The sequence below is a fragment of the Silurus meridionalis genome, chromosome 15 (assembly GCF_014805685.1).
Source record: "Silurus meridionalis isolate SWU-2019-XX chromosome 15, ASM1480568v1, whole genome shotgun sequence".
Lineage (NCBI taxonomy): Eukaryota > Metazoa > Chordata > Actinopteri > Siluriformes > Siluridae > Silurus > Silurus meridionalis.
The window spans coordinates 17,865,714-17,883,569 of record NC_060898.1 but is presented as its reverse complement, the minus strand read 5'-3'; the positions used below and the strand labels follow the sequence as shown (position 1 = coordinate 17,883,569).

Below are 17,856 nucleotides of genomic sequence, written 5' to 3'. Positions count from 1 at the left end.
ACACTAAAGGAGAAGGTGTGTCTAAACTTCCAAGTTGTTGTTTATTACTTTAATGCAGGGGTCACCAACCAGGTTGTCCGCAAGGACCACATGAGTCGCCCGCAGGCCTTTTCTAAAAAATAGCTCACCAGAACACCACTTACCAGTGAGCTGCATCTAATTTTTTTTGTTGCAATTTTATTTTTTAAATCACACTTGCATTGGTGTGAATTTGAAAATGACAATAATAAAATATAGACGACTAGATATTGATGAATATGATTTATTAATAACAAAGGTAAATTGAGCAAATTTGTTATTTCAGAAGTGTGTATCAAACTGGTAGCCCTTCACATTAATCAGTACCCAAGAAGTAGCTCTCAGTTTCAAAAAGGTTGGTGACCCCAGTCTTACATTAAATACCATATATAATATATGGGCAAAGGTGCCATATGTAGTTGTTCTTCAAACTGTTACCACAAAGTTGAAGGCATACAATTGTATAGGATGGAGTAACAATACATTTTCTCATCATGAACTAGTAGATCCAAACCTGTTTCAGAAATGACAATGCCCCTGTGCCCAAAGCCAGCCCCATGAAGATATGATTAACATAGTTTGGAGCATATGATCTTGAGTGGCCTGCTAAACAGCTCTGAACTCAAATCTATTGAACACCTTTTGGGATAAACAAACACTAATTGCCTCTTAGGCCTTTTCACCCTACAACAATACCCAACTTTACTAATGCCCTTATGGTAGAATGAGTGCACAAACAAAAAATTCTAGTGGAACATCTTCCCAGAAGTGTGGAGGTTCTTATAAATGGCAAGGGGGTACTGAAGGTGCAATGGGGTGGAAAGCGTATATGAATCTTATAGTCAGATGTCCATTTAGTGTAAATCACATTCTAAACAGGTTGCTGTGAATGAGTTACAGCAATTAAAACATTGCAATACGCACAATATAAAGCAGTAAAGTTCAGCCAACATTACAGTCTGAAATGTTTGTTAAATTTATCAACCTCTATGAGTCTAAACAATCAAAAATGTAACAAGGCTGCATTATGAATAAAGGAGACCTCCAATCCAATTATTTTGAAAAACGTTAGATACTGATTTTTTACGTCATCCACAAGCTTTACAATAAGGGTCAACTCCATTAATCCTTTTCTGTTTACGTTTTGCCAGAAGCAATGAGCCTTTCAGATACAAATAGCCATCCAGGTACTTTCTAGAATTCATAAAGTCATCAATACTCACCTGGTGGAATAGGCTTATTTAACATTGGCCCAAAAAAAAAAAAACCCTTGTAAGCCTGGCAAAATATAAATTCTGGTTTAACTAACCAGGTGCAAAATAGTTGCAGTTACAGCATAGTTTAAATTCAGTCTAGAGCCATTAGGTAAGTAACTCATGATACCATGGTTATATTCATTACTGACAAGGTTGAACATTTAAACATCTTTATTAGGTTTGTTTTCCACTACTACAAAAATATGCAAACCACACACAAAAAGAATGTTAAGAACTACCAGCAACTAAGTCAAAAACAACAAATGTGGAAACCAAGGGATTGGCTGTAAAGTTTGCCGACTCTGAACAGCAAAACATTGCTTTTATAGAGCAGGAATTTCTAGGGTGCGAGCTAGAGGCTAGAAAAGTGAAAATTAACTAGTGACAACGATATTAGAACTTAAAAAGAAAGTAGTGAAAACATGCTGTGGAGATGAACTGTGATGTTAATGAAGAACATGAGGCCATGATAAAGATGCTGTCTGATGCTAAACTAAAATCACCAGTGTGCTCTGTGCATATGCAAACATTTGAGAACAGAAAGAAACACTTATTTCCCTGGAAAACATGGTTTCAGACATGGGCTGTCGAAATCATGGTAAGTCAGTAAAATCTCCATATGGGCTGTTCACTCTGCAAGGCAGCGTCACTGCATGTGTTGTCAGTCTCCAAAAGAAACCGCAGCCATCCCAAAACATTCTCTTCAGCGGTTAGCTGACTGTTAAAGGTATAGCCCAATCCTAAAGACTGGCCTTGCTGGCTTGTTATTTCAGCCTACACATGGAAAGGAGAGGGGAAAAAAAGCTTAAGGCACTGTGCTTAAAATGCAAAGAGGTCAACTCTTGTTCCACTCACCTGAGGCATTGGAGGCCTCAAAAATCCATTGGTTGAACCCTCAGTGAGCTGAGAATGTACAGAAATATTGGGGTCAGATGTTTCTAATTTCCTTGCGTTTCCTCCCCTGCCTTCTTCACCCAGGTCAGTGTTCATCTGCTCAAGCAAACCCTGCCTAAGAGAAAGCATGTACACCATAAACAAAAAATAAAAAAGTAAGTTTACATTTGACATGCCTGCCAAAGAGATTGTAGTTATTTATACAAGCCTGAAATTAACATACTATAAGTAGCATCCGTACTAGACATCTCTTGGCATGTTATGGTTGTTGCCAATTGGGTTGTTTTAATATCTGAATAATGGGAATTTTTGAACAGGGATTTTTCTTTATACTCGCCTTCAGCAGGTAGCTGGAAACACCTTGTTTAGAATGTTTAGTGGATATGAAGTCTACAGGAACTCATAACTAACGATTACACACATGATTTGCAGAAAAGCATATCAGAATAAGCAAATTCAAATTTAAGGAGGATGGTCTACAACAGCAAGGTTCAAATTTATCAGCTGGATAGCTGAAAATTGGAGGGAGACCATTTTTCCAGTCAAGACTGCTGAGTGAAAACTTTAGGATTCTTGGAGAGAGAATTTATGACTTTTATAACAAACAAGTACCAGATCATAACCCCCCCTCCATTTTAGTGAAGATAGAGCATGGCCCAAAGTAGGTTTCTATAGACCACACTGATTGAATAGTGTTTGCAGGTGTTCTTATTAAATTAGCTGATGGTGTTTATTTCTATGGAACACCAATAGGTGATGCAGTTCAAAATTCAGTTCTCTGTATATAGTTAATATGGAAGGATTGTTCAGCCAGATTTCAGATAAAAATGGACTTAAGTGCAACATGCAAAACATCTTTTACTCCTAAATACAAAAACACATACAGTTGATCAACTGAATCATTTCCCTGAGAAGTCAAAGGTGGGTCCCAAGCATGTAGCGCTCTTCTCCACAGCCTGACTTGCATGTCCCAAGATCTCCGACTATATTTGCGATATTTGTTGGGAGTGGACGGGTGAAATCCAGGGATGCGAAAACGCCTGAAAGTACAAGACAGGGATATGAAAAGGTCATCTATAATTTCAATTTATAATGAATATAATATAAAAACCCAAGCCCACTTGCAGATTATCAGCATTAATCTCATGCATAAAAAGAAACCAGGTACAAAAAATAAATAACATTACAAAGTCTAATGCCCCTAGTTATATTTTGTTTGGATTTAACAACATTTTTCAATATGCATCATCAGTAATAAAATCAGTCACTGGGGAAGGTGTTAAAAATGGCAAGTAAACAGTTAGTGTTACAGACTACAGAGCATACATACTGAGAAAAGTATGTTGAGTAGGGCCATCATTGTGAATGATAAGAGGCAACCTTTCTCTTACACTTTTTGAATTGTTACTACCTGGCCGATGATATTGGGTTACCAGATGTTTGAAAAGCAGGTCAAAATGATTTTTTTTTATACCCCAAGCAAATAAACTCTTAAATCCTTCTTTCACTAATGGTCTGCTAGACAGGTCATTTCAAATTAATTATTATTATTATTATTATTATTATTATTATTATTATTATTATAATAAATACATGCCAACTGCGAATTGTTAAATGTCTGTGCGAGAATGCTGCAAATTTACTTTTCTTACAGGGCTAAATCGAATATACATGGTTTTTATCATTTCTTAGTATTTGGTATGCCCCCTTTTTGCTTTATTGACTCAAGCTGGTATTAATATAAAATCTGCCAAATGTAAAACCTGCCAATTAATGCTGGATCAGATCCTTTACCATTTAATCAGAAGACATTCAATGGAATGGAGAAGTCAAGAAAATGAGCAATTGCACAAAGTTGATCTTGAACATTTTTCATTTTTATATTCTTTATATATATATATATATATATATATATATATATATATATATATATATATATATATATATATATATATATATATATATATATATATATATTTTTTTTTTACTTTTAGACTAAGGGGTCCAGTCACAAACCTATGGAACTCACTTTATACTGTTTATATAGGCCATAAAATACCTGCAGCACATACTATTGGCGGAGTGTAGGGGGGACACTTAGGTTTAAACCTGGAGAAAATGTATAGTGTGTTAAATGAAAGAATTCAGTCCTACTTTGGCACTTGCTTCACATAGTTCTGGTAACCACAAGTGTTCTTTCCATACTGAATCTGCTTTTGTCTTCGCTTCAACACAGACTCATTAGTCTCAAAAAAAGACGGGTCCATGTTGTGAGAACGGCAACGGATTCTCGTTGGGGATCTAGAGGGGGGGGGGGTAAGCAAATATTATTTGGATTAAAAAAGAAATTTCTATTAAATGTTCACTCACACCGACATACTGTATGAAACATGCACCTGACCTCTTATCATCTAGATCTTCTGTCCCTACAGCAACATTAGCTGTAGAAATCTTCAGGATGCACCGCTCGAGAATAGAGGATCTAAATAGAGTGCAAAATAAAGCTTGTTAAGATATACAGCAGAAATTTGGGTTGGACCGAAAATGTATTCGCAGAGTGAAGACAAGGACCTGCGAGGTTTGTTCACAAAAGAGGAATTCTGATCTTCACTCACAGGTGACTGGGGCGTCCTACAACTACAGAATTGTGTGGATTGAGGTTAAACAACAATTGAGTCACACAAGATGCTAAACTTTCTAGGGCAAAAATAACAGAGATTTTGATCTTGCTGTTTAAGGCATAGATCTTTACCTTCTTACCTGACCAGGCTATCATATACAGAGCTGCAGCCTGGGAGAAGCCAGGGCTCTGGGCTGCCAGGGGAAAGAGGCAGCCTGAGCTTCATGTCTTGCGGTAGTTCAGGGTTGGGCCATGGTGGAAAAGACAATCCCCTAAAAAACAAAAAACAAGAATAACACAAAAATTAAGACTGGCTTTAGAACTCTTAGTGGGTATGGGGAAAAGTAAAGAGTTGGACCTTGAGTCCAGAGGACTTTGTAGTAAAGTTTCAATGTGTGTTGTCATGCTGACTTTGCCACATAGTAGGCCACATAGTTTGAAAGAGCTTTAAATCAAGATCAGGTGCTGGAAGGCGGAGCTACACAAATTACATCAACAAATGCCATCAATTACTGTCAGATTTCTGTCTTTCTGTTGTTATTCTGGAGTTATACTTATTCAGTTCAATTCAATTCATTTTTTATTTGTATAGCGCTTTTAACAATGAACATTGTCTCAAAGCAGCTTTACACAGATAATGTGGTGATTAAAAGTAAATATGTTCTTTATAAGTAAGTTTGTCCCTGATGAGCGAGCTGGTGGCGACTGTGGCAAGAAAAAACTCCCCGAGATGGTATAAGGAAGAAACCTTGAGAGGAACCAGACTCAAGAGGGAACCGATCCTCATCTGGGTTGCACCGAATGTCCATTTATAGCAGATATATACGATGTTGCGAGGTACAGTGATAATGATTACTTATCAACTTCCTATTTGTAAGTGGCTCATGTTGATCTATGAATGTATAAACGGCCCAACCTTATGCACAATCTCCAATGTTTTCATATTACAAGAAAGGCCTCAATGCTTATATTGTAACGTACAGTTTATAGTGTACAGCCATGATGTTTTGGATCCTACAGGCTTAAGATCTACCATCTGCTAATGCAATGCGATGGATCAGCCCTGAAGATGATGCCATGATTTATTAAAAAGAGGAATGGTGAAAATGAATCAGTGAGTTTAAACGGTTAATTAACGTTGTTGGGTTTTTTTTACCCTATACGCTAGATTTATTTATCAGAAAAAGAAAATCTGGATTCGGATACTTTTTTGTTGTTGATGTTGTTTTAGCCACGTGGTGGCGCTTTAGCAGAGCTTTTATATTGAAAACGGAAACTGAATGTGAAGATTCCTGTTTACATCAATGGCAGGAAGAGGATCCGCGAGCAACATGGCGTCCGGCAGTGGTGTAAGAAAGCTTTTGGGTTTAATAGTCGATTTTTAAACCAATTTATTTGTTTGGTTTATGAATGTGGGTGTATTTGAGGATTATTTTCTGTATCTGTGGGTTTGAATTAAACGTGCAGTACCTACTTCAGCTAGTAATCTTAACACAGCACGCGCTGCTAACGTGAGCTGCTTTGTAGTGAATTATGTGATTTATTTTTGTAAATACTAAAAGATATTCGCCTTATCCTTTAATAAGGCTGTGAAATTACAGGTATTCTGTTCATATTTATGTAGTAGACTGTTTGTTTACATTTTACAATGTTAGTTGTTTAATAATTTCTCACAGTCATTTTATAATATGGATTTTATGCATACAGTATTTAGAATCCGGACTGTATATGCACAGTATTTAGAATCCAGACTGTATATGCACACAGTATTTAGAATCCGGACTGTATATGCACACAGTATTTAGAATCCAGACTGTATATGCACACAGTATTTAGAATCCGGACTGTATATGCACACAGTATTTAGAATCCGGACTGTATATGCACACAGTATTTAGAATCCGGACTGTATATGCACACAGTATTTAGAATCTGGACTGTATATGCACACAGTATTTAGAACTGGACTGTATATGCACACAGTATTTAGAATCCGGACTGTATATGCACACAGTATTTAGAACCGGACTGTATATGCACACAGTATTTAGAATCCGGACTGTATATGCACAGTATTTAGAACTGGACTGTATATGCACACAGTATTTAGAATCCGGACTGTATATGCACACAGTATTTAGAACCGGACTGTATATGCACACAGTATTTAGAATCTGGACTGTATATGCACACAGTATTTATAACCCGGACTGTATGTGCACACAGTATTTAGAATCTGGACTGTATGTGCACACAGTATTTATAACCCGGACTGTATATGCACACAGTATTTAGAATCCGGACTGTATATGCACACAGTATTTATAACCTGGACTGTATATGCACACAGTATTTAGAATCTGGACTGTATATGCACACAGTATTTATAACCCGGACTGTATATGCACACAGTATTTAGAATCCGGACTGTATATGCACACAGTATTTATAACCTGGACTGTATGTGCACACAGTATTTAGAATCCGGACTGTATATGCACACAGTATTTATAATCTGGACTGTATATGCACACAGTATTTATAATTTGGCCTGTATATGCACACAGTATTTAGAACTGGACTGTATATGCACACAGTATTTAGAATCCGGACTGTATATGCACACAGTATTTAGAACCGGACTGTATATGCACACAGTATTTAGAATCCGGACTGTATATGCACAGTATTTAGAACTGGACTGTATATGCACACAGTATTTAGAATCCGGACTGTATATGCACACAGTATTTAGAACCGGACTGTATATGCACACAGTATTTAGAATCTGGACTGTATATGCACACAGTATTTATAACCCGGACTGTATGTGCACACAGTATTTAGAATCTGGACTGTATGTGCACACAGTATTTATAACCCGGACTGTATATGCACACAGTATTTAGAATCCGGACTGTATATGCACACAGTATTTATAACCTGGACTGTATATGCACACAGTATTTAGAATCTGGACTGTATATGCACACAGTATTTATAACCCGGACTGTATATGCACACAGTATTTAGAATCCGGACTGTATATGCACACAGTATTTATAATCTGGACTGTATGTGCACACAGTATTTAGAATCCGGACTGTATATGCACACAGTATTTATAATCTGGACTGTATATGCACACAGTATTTATAATTTGGCCTGTATATGCAGAGTATTTATAATCTGAACTGTATATGCAAAATATTTATAATCTAAACTGTATATGCAAAATATGTATAATCCGGACTGTATATGCACACAGTATTTATAATCTGGACTGTATATGCACACAGTATTTATAATCTGAACTGTATATGCACACAGTATTTATAATCTAGATTGTATATGCAAAATATTTATAATCTGTACTGTATATGCACACAGTAATTATAATCTGGACTGTATATGCAGAGTATTTATAAGATGAACTGTATATGCGCACAGTATTTATAATCTGGACTGTATATGCAAAATATTCATAATCTGAACTGTATATGCACAGTATTTATAATCTGGACTGTATGTGGAGTATTTATAATCTGTACTGTAGCACAGTATTTATAATCTGGACTGTGTATGCACAGTAGTTATAATCTGGACTATATGCATATACTTTTTATGATCTGGACTAAAGTGACTTATGTATTCACTCTCTTTACATTTCTCCTATAAATTAGATCTGATTGTTTCTTTAATGAACTGTTTCTATTTAACATAAATTTAATAGTCATGAGGGTGGCCATTTTTTTAAACCATGTGACCACAAGGGATACGATGTGGAGTCACGTTCGGAAAAAAGCAATGGTAAAAGAAAACTGTATTTTCCAGTGTTGGGGCATCAAGACCTTCTGTGCTGGCCTAATCTTTATCAGAATCAATGACATATTTTAATCTATTTCCTAAATAGTCTATTTACATAATTTTTTTTTAGCTTTTTTCTTGGTTGTGCTAATTCTAATAGTGTATGTTAGAATTTCTACCCAATCAGATTCCAGCTATCACATCAGATGTGTGCACACTTGTAGCTTAGAATACATTAAATGAAGCTGTTCAGATTTAGAGTTGGCAACACCGGGGCCATCTAGCAGGCACACAGTCACCTCAATTGGAGAACTGTCCATTTCTGAGGTTAATATTGATGCATGTTCGAGATGATGTATGCGGGTAGTGCAGCTGTGGCCGCAGTGAAAGGAGACTTGTTGAATTGTGTTTATTGGTTTTCTTGCTTTATATAAGATGCATTGATCTCTTTCTTATAATATTGATGGTTTCAATGCACGTGGCATCATTGTGATGTTATTAAAAGGTGGATTGATTCAGGACATCACTGAAGGCCTAGCAGTGAATTGCATGGCCCAACACTGGTATTTTATGTCAATGTATATTAAATTTTTGTTCATTTTTTTTATTTAGTTTTGTACTACTGTTCTGGTGTGATGATCAGCGTGATACATAAATGGATTACACAGGTTCAAAAGTTTAGATTCGTAGATATAAAATGATATCATGAGAGAGATGGACTTTTGCTCTACACCACACTCAAGCTGCAAAGTAGAACTCAGAACATTTGCCAAGTGGGTCTTTAAATTGTAGTAGTATTTATAGTATTATAAATATAGTGTTATTATTCTATACTAAGAAACGCTGACTAAGTTGAGCTGGGAATTCGTAATTCCGCTCAGCGGCATCCAATTTAGTGCCATTGCGAGCAAAGACGGCGCTGACCATGTGAGGAAACACTTTAATCTTCGATTGTGACTGCTGCTATGACTCTCACTCTGTCTGAGAGCCAAAAATAGTTCGATTTTATACAATAATGTGATACATGAAAAGAGTATTTGGTTTCTGCAAGTAGTTATTTAAAATACTTAACACTTGCTCACACGTCCATGTTGTAGCCTTTTAAAAAAAATGGTTTCTCGATGCATAGGGTTTCAACCATTACACCAAATCGTGGCATCCTATGTAAAAGTGTCAACTAAGACAATCATGTTTTTACGTCTTTTTAATAGGCAAAGAATGATTTTCGGCGCAAGTGGGATAAAGATGAGTACGAGCAACTGGCTCAAAAGCGAATCACGGAGGAGAGAGAGAAAAAAGATGGTGAGTACATTATAATAAAGGACATAATCTCTTAATGTGACATCAAGTGTTGTCAGTCAAAGCCATTACTTTAAGTAAGACATTAGCAGGTCTTGTGCCTCAGCAGAGTGATTCGGTTCCTTTGATTTCACTGATGGCCCTGACACTAATAAAGTGGCCCCTGAGTGCATTTTTAATCGATTAATTCATTCCTCAATTCCCTTCTGTAGGCAAACTTGTCCCCCCAGTCAAACGAGAGCTCCTCCGGCACAGAGACTACAAGGTGGATTTGGAGTCTAAGCTCGGAAAAACCATCGTCATCACTAAAACTACTCCACAGGCTGAGATGGGCGGGTGGGTCGCTGATGCAAATCTGCACATAATCACCTTCATGTATCTCCCATAACAATGGTTATGAATGGAGTTATAGAAATGGCAGCGCTTCAGAATTTGTGTATTATTTAAAAAATCGAGTTAAAACATAGCAATCAAGATGTGATTGAATTGTAGACTTCCAGCTTTAACGTACAGGGCTTAACAAGCATTGCATATGTTTGCATAGGTTTTATAGCCTTTTATAAATGTTACCTTTTTTTATAAAAGTGATTAGACGAAATGACAAGATTATGAATATAAGAATTGTTTTTAGTCTTGCATTTGAAGTCAGTTGCTGCTTATTTGTGGTTTTCTCTCACTTCAGTTTTGTCTTTAGTTATTGAACAACATGCTAAGTTGGGTACAGGTCAGGTCTTGGGGTGCTTTTGTAGTATGTTTTGTTGCATAATCTCTCTGAATTCTGTTATCCTTTTCCTTTAGCAGCATTTAATTGAATCTTAAGAGACAGTATAGCTCTGTACACTTACTGAAACTTCGATCAGCAGTCACATCATCAATATTCACCAGTGACCCAGTTCTACTGGCAATTATACACACTCATGCCATAACACTGCCTTCATGTTTGGCTGATGCGGATCATAAGCCCATCCTTTCCTACAACATAATTTTATCCATACTCTTCATACAATTTAATCTTGGTCTCATCTGTCCAAAGAATTTTTTGTTGTTGTTTGTTTTGTTTTGTCGTTCTATATTTTGTTTGTCATTCTATATATATATATATATATATATATATATATATATATATATATATATATATATATATATATATATATATATATATATATATATATATAAATAAAATATATAATTTTTTTTTTTTTTTTTTAATAAATGCAGGTACTATTGTAATGTTTGCGATTGTGTTGTGAAAGACTCCATCAACTTCTTGGATCACATCAATGGCAAGAAGCGTGAGTATTGAGGTTTTCATTCATTTATCTAGCTGTTTCACCGAACACAGTGTGTGATGCTTTAATAATTCCTATCTTGTACAGACCAGAGGAACTTGGGAATGTCAATGCGAGTGGAACGCTCCTCGTTGGACCAAGTTAAGAAGCGTTTTGAGGTTAACAAGAAAAAGCTGGAGGAAAAACAGAAGGAGTACGATTTTGAAGAGCGAATGAAGGAATTGCGAGAAGAGGTTAGTTATCGAACTTATATGGATGTAAGGAGGGTTGGTTTAGTTTTAGAAGGAAATTAGCAAAGCTTACAATCAGGTTAGTGATCAGGGCTAGTTACTAGATATTGTATAATAATAATACAAATGACTAGCATGCCACTTTTCTGATTCTTGTTAAAGGCAGAATAAAAAAGTGTTTAACTGCATGTTATGTATAATATAAAACAGAACTGTTTCATTTTGTACAAATGAGTGCTGAAAAGGGGAAGGACAAAGCTATGTTGGCAAGAACCGCAACAGTCTTCGCTCTAAAAGTAGTCCTTTCTTTGTGTGTGCTTTTTTGTATTTAAATGTGCGTGCGATATAATATACAGTACAGACCAAAAGTTTGGACACACCTTCTCATTCAAAGAGTTTTCTTTATTTTCATGACTATGAAAATTGTAGAGTCACACTGAAGGCATCAAAACTATGAATTAACACATGTGGAATTATATATGGAATTATATACATAACAAAAAAGTGTGAAACAACTGAAAAATGTCATATTCTAGGTTGTTCAAAGTAGTCACCTTTTGCTTTGATTACTGCTTTGCACACTCGTGGCATTCTCTTGATGAGCTTCAAGAGGAAGTCACCTGAAATGGTCTTCCAACAGTCTTGAAGGAGTTCCCCAAGAGATGCTTGGCACTTGTTGGCCCTTTTGCCTTCACTCTGCGGTCCAGCTCACCCCTAAACAATCTCGATTGGGTTCAGGTCCGGTGACTGTGGAGGCCAGGTCATCTGGCGCAGCACCCCATCACTCTCCTTCTTGGTCAAATAGCCCTTGATGCCTTCAGTGTAACTCTACAATTTTCATAGTCATGAAAATAAAGAAAACTCTTTGAATGAGAAGGTGTGTCCAAACTTTTGGTCTGTACTGTATATACATATAATATTATATTAGGGCTGTTAATCGATTAAAATATTTAACTGTGCTTAATCGCACATTTTTATCTGTTTAAAATGTACCTTACACAATACTTTTCCACTCAATGGCATGGACAAATATGGATGCTTTATGCAAATGTATGTTTATTATTAGTGAAACCGTATTCAACATAGAGCACGAAGACGAAGCATTCTTTTAAATATTAGTAATTATGGTGTTTTTAAATTACGTAAATCAAAATGACACCAAACTGAACTTTTGCTATGTTTCCATAATTGCCAGATGTGTGCACCATGGCAGATTTTGCTGCTTGATTGGAGACAGCAGATGTTTAGTGATGAAAATGTATTTTTCGGTGGAGTACATTTTTTTTTTTTTAATTTTAAGTAAAGAAAGGACTCCGTGAATACATGCGTGTTGCGTTGAAGATTTTAATTTTGCCTCTTATATATTTATTTTTAATAAAAATGCTTGAACAGAAATGCACATTAATTTTGACAGCCCTTAATGAATAAAATTATCCTTTGTTTAGTTTTTCTGTGCCAAATATATCTATCTAAAATAAGATTGTGGTGTCCCACATTTGCTCTGTGTTTGTTTTTAGGAGGAAAAAGCAAAAGCATACAAAAAAGAAAAGCTTAAAGAAAAGAAAAGAAAGGCAGAGGAAGACCTGAATTTTGAAGACGATGATGAAATGGCTGCTGTAATGGGATTCACAGGGTTCGGTTCATCCAAAAAGGGCCACTAAATACAACACGTGTCACGTGTACCCCTGCTGAGGCTTCACTGCTCTGCTTCAACCACAGGACTGGGCAGATTTTGTAAAATCCACCAAATTCCATGTGAATATACCAAGCCAACAAATAATCCAACTATTTTTTAGCCACCTTCAGTTATTTGACATCATAGTACTTGTGTAAACATGATTTGCTATTCTGTGTACTTGTCCAGTCTCTTCTGTAGATTCTGAGTTACAGAGTAAACTAAAGCAATATGATGTTATTGATGAATATTTTTTATTGATATGTGGTGTTTAAGTGTGAAAGTGCTAAAGGATAAAAAGACCAGCAGAAGAAAACATAAACAATATTTTTTTTTTTCTTTTTTTGGTTGGTTTGGGGGGTTTTTTACCTCAGTTTTGTCATCTTATAAAATTTGAATGTGCATTTGTTGAAAATTGTTTCATTTTACATTAAAAAACCTTTTAACCTTTTTTTTTTTTTTTTAATATTCAAATAAATATTTAAATGCATTTATTCAAGGTTTCATTTCAGTGCAAATAGCAGTGTGCAAAATCATGTCTCGTGTGCAGTCCTTTATATTTTTATTTAAAACAGTCAGTGCTACAAGATTTATCACGTTAACACATCAATACATTCTCAACTCTTTCGTTGTGAGATGAGCAGCGAATGAAAAGTACAGTGCATGTCAAAAGTTTAAAAACACCTAGTCTTTTTTTTGTTTTCGAGAGACACGTGCATGTTCCTTTTGTCGATGTGCAATAACCGGTCATTTAGCATGAAGATTTATTTTGACCACACAAGTATTTAATGTAAAGAATTGGAATTCTTTCATTTACTTCTGTAGCATGAATAACAGCTTTGCAAACACTTGGCATCTGGACAATTTGTTTCTTCAAACGTTCAGCTGAAATATTTTGTAAAACTTCTCAACGGTGTTCTTCACTAGTTGGAGATTACTTTCTTGCGATCCAGTTCATATCTACAGTAGTTCAGTAAGATGTAGGTGAGTGGGCAGGTCATTCCATGATGGATAACCGACTGCTTGCTGTTTGCTAAATTCTTCTGTTACAGACAAAAATGTCACATTTTTGACTCCTCTCTCCATAGAACTTTCTTCCACTCATATTGGTTTTGGCTGTTACAAACTTTGTTACATGTTCAAACTTTTTTTTAGGCACTGTACATTGAGTTTGAGGTAAAGTTTTCATTTCAACAGAGATTAAGCAATACGATTGCAAGTTACACAGATTTCAAATCAATGATCACAAAGGCATATCCTCCCTTTTATAAGAGCAATGTAATTAAACCACCTATACTGTAAGTTTTTATTCTGTTATATTTGATAGTTTGATTATTCACAGACTGTCCAGTTTATGGTCAATAGCAATTAGCTACTTTTTGCTGAAATCATCGTGCATGCACGCTATCAGACCATGTTGGTATGAGGCAGTGTAAGGAGGTGTGAGACAGTGTTGGTGTGAGACAATGTGAGGTGGTGAGAGACACTGCTGGTATAAGCCAGTGTGATAGTGTGATGAGGTGAGAGACAGTGTGAGGTGCTGAGAGACAGTGTTGGTGTGACAGAGTGAGGCGGTGTGAGACCGTGTTGGTATGATGCAGAGTGAGGATGTGTGAGACATTGTTGGTATAAGGAGGTGTGAGACAGTGTAAGGTGGTAAGAGACAGTGTTGGTGTGACAGTGTGAGGAGGTATGAGACACTGTGAGGAGTTGTGAGACACTGGTGGTGAGAGACAGTTGGTGTGACTGTGAGGAGGTATGAGACAGTGTTGGTATGAGGCAGTGTGAGGACGTGTAAGACACTGTGAGGAGTTGTGAGACAGTGTTGGTGTGAGACAGTGTGAGGAGGTGTGAGACACTGTTGGTGTGAGACAGTGTGAGGTGGTGATAGACAGTAATATAGACAGTAAGCAGAAAGAGTCAAGTCTGAATGGAAAGCTAATTCGAATGAAATGACTTAATAAAAGCTGGAATTTCTTAAACCCAATCCTAGTGACAAGTGACATGGCACCTACACCTTCTCCATCTTTCACACAAACAGGTTATTGACTCGAACTTCTGTATCACCACTTGATGGCGCTTTTGTGTATCAAGAAGTGAATGCTTTTCGGTAGTTTTAGAGCACATTTCAGTTTTAGTTTATATTTTTGTTGGATACATATACAACAGCCAATTATGTAGTCATTGAGAATGAAAAGTAAAAAAAAAAAAATCCAAAACAATTGAATATATATACAAATATATATAAATAAATATATACAAAGCATGAATATATATAAAAAAAATCAAGTGAATGTTTAATAGCTCAGTGGTGCTGTTTATTAGAATGTACAGTTTTGTTAATAAAGCTATTATAATATTATTATTAGTTATTTACATGAAGTTAGTGAAAAGCATTTTGTGATACATAATAATTTGATGGTTTTAGAAAGTAGAGGAGAACTGAAATACATATGTGGTCATTTTTTAACAGGCCACTGAATGCTATTCTAGGAATAATGGAACTAGTGCCTGAGAAGCAGTGCTGGTTATTATAAATGGACTAGCTCATCTAAACCCCTTTTTAATCTTTCAAAAACAGAAAATAAGTAAATTAATATTTCACTTTAGGCACTTTAGGCATTACTTGATGTTTTAAAGCAGATTGTTCTGGACCGATCACAAGAGCAACACAAATGGCCTTTAACAATTTACAGTTTGAAGAATCCAGGCTTGGCTGATTTCTTTCTAGCCCAGAGTGTAGATTCATACAGGCTACAACCAATAGTTGTGTTAGGTCTTTACACAGAGAAATTTGATTGAATTTCCATTTGGGGATCCAGCCCACGTAAGTGACAAATTCATAACATGTCATTAACAGTAATTGAGAAGGCGTATATGAAATAAAGTTGTGGGTGTAATGAAAGTGAATGGGTTAGTCATTACCTTCTCATCCCTAAATTAGCATTTGGAGGGGTTAAATGGCTTTTTGTCAATACAGAACAAATGACACAAAAAGACCGATTATCAAACATAATTTATATAGATTTCTGTAAAGCTGCTTTGAGACAATGTCTGTTGTTAAAAACCGCTATAGAAATAAACTTGACAACATATATATATATATGTATATAAATAATAAAATTAAAAATTATGTTTGTATCTGTAGATAGATAGATTTAACTTAGACAGCATTAACTTCTTTTTTTCTGTTGGATCAGACCACGTGGGTCAGCCTAAGCATTGACCCTGTCGAAGGTGCACCACTGTTCCTTCCTTGGACCACTTTTCATGAATACTAACCACTGCAGACCGGTAACATCCCACAAGAGCTGCAGTATTGAAGATGCTCTGACCCAGTCATCTAGCCATCACAAATTGACCCTTGTATAACTACACTTGACCATTTTTACTGCTTCTAACACATCAACAAAATGCTCACTAATATATCAAATCAAATCAAATTAAATCAAATTTTATTTGTCACATACACATACATACAGGGTACGACATGCAGTGAAATGCTTTTTATGACTGTCCGGCATGAGGGAATAAAATGGGGTGAAAAAAATAAAACAAAGAAAAAGAAGGCAGATAAATAAAGTATAAAAACTATATAAAAAATAGAAAATATATAAATATAAAGATATACTGTATATATATATATATATATATATATATATATATATATATATATATATATATATATATAAAATGCTTATGGCAGTGAGCAGTTAAACAGTAAACAACAGTAAACAATTTAAGCATTGTTTTTGATTGTCCATAAGTGTCCGTGTGCGGTATGGTGTGGTGTAAAGTGTCCAAAGCGTCCGTATGCGGTATGGTGTGGTGTAAAGTGTCCATAAGTGTCCGTGTGCAGAATGTTGTGGTGTAAAGTGTCCATAAGTGTCTGTGTGCGGAATGGTGTGGTGTAAAGTGTCCATAAGTGTCCGTGTGCGGAATAGTGTGGTGTAAAGTGTCCAAAGCGTCCGTGTGCGGAATGGTGTGGTGTAAAGTGTCCATAAGTGTCCGTGTGCGGAATGGTGTGGTGTAAAGTGTCCATAAGTGGGCCGTGTGCGGAATGGTGTGGTGTAAAGTGTCCATAAGTGTCCGTGTGCGGTATGGTAAGGTGTAAAGTGTCCGTGTGTGGAATGGTGTGGTATAAAAATATCATATGTAAAGTGCACTGTGCTGTGCGAGTCCAGTGTCTAGCACGAAAAGTAACTATATCTATTAAATATATATAATATAGCCTAATATATCCAATACACTAAGAGATGTCATGTAAAAGAGATAATCAGTTTTATTCACTCACCAGTCATAATGATATAATGTCATAATTTAATGTCTGGTCGGTGTATATAGGAGTATAACAATAAGGCTTAATCTATGTATATAGAGAGAAAAATTCTCATTTTATTCCTAAGTTAGAAAAAAAAAAAACTGCTTCTTATCAGCACAGAGAAAATTCATCAACAGGCAGTTGCACACATATGATCATGTTCCTGACTTTGATTTGACTTTACCTATGCTTGAGAAACACCCACTTACACCCTGTATACCCTCATCAACCATTTTAGTTGCCAGGAAGTGGAACAAAAACTCTTGCTGTGCTGCATGTAATATAGAGTTGAAAGTTGAGGATACACAAACAGCAGATGTTATCATCGGGAATACATCTAGATGATGTAAAACATTATTGCGCATAAAGTTCATACATTTCCATGAACACACTTAAGGTTCAGGGGAAAAAATTGCAAATTTGAAAGGTGTGGGTGTAAATGATGGT

At 35.9% G+C, this 17,856-nt stretch overlaps 2 protein-coding genes across 2 annotated transcripts; one reads left to right on the top strand and one right to left on the bottom strand.

The window, feature by feature from the left end:
* Positions 1 to 1,430: 1,430 nt before the first annotated feature.
* On the bottom strand, positions 1,431 to 5,296 carry slbp2 (stem-loop binding protein 2). The gene is made up of 8 exons (XM_046868063.1): positions 5,147 to 5,296; positions 4,929 to 5,060; positions 4,740 to 4,805; positions 4,570 to 4,650; positions 4,323 to 4,469; positions 3,053 to 3,208; positions 2,130 to 2,283; positions 1,431 to 2,048 (listed from the first exon to the last, which is right to left on the bottom strand). Exons 1-8 carry the CDS (start codon positions 5,191 to 5,193, stop codon positions 1,878 to 1,880), a joined length of 954 nt encoding a protein of 317 aa, XP_046724019.1. The 5' UTR covers positions 5,194 to 5,296; the 3' UTR covers positions 1,431 to 1,877.
* Positions 5,297 to 6,015: 719 nt separating this feature from the next.
* zmat2 (zinc finger, matrin-type 2) lies at positions 6,016 to 13,539 on the top strand. The gene is made up of 6 exons (XM_046867085.1): positions 6,016 to 6,137; positions 9,807 to 9,897; positions 10,107 to 10,230; positions 11,113 to 11,186; positions 11,271 to 11,416; positions 12,931 to 13,539. Exons 1-6 carry the CDS (start codon positions 6,093 to 6,095, stop codon positions 13,072 to 13,074), a joined length of 624 nt encoding a protein of 207 aa, XP_046723041.1. The 5' UTR covers positions 6,016 to 6,092; the 3' UTR covers positions 13,075 to 13,539.
* Positions 13,540 to 17,856: the final 4,317 nt, after the last annotated feature.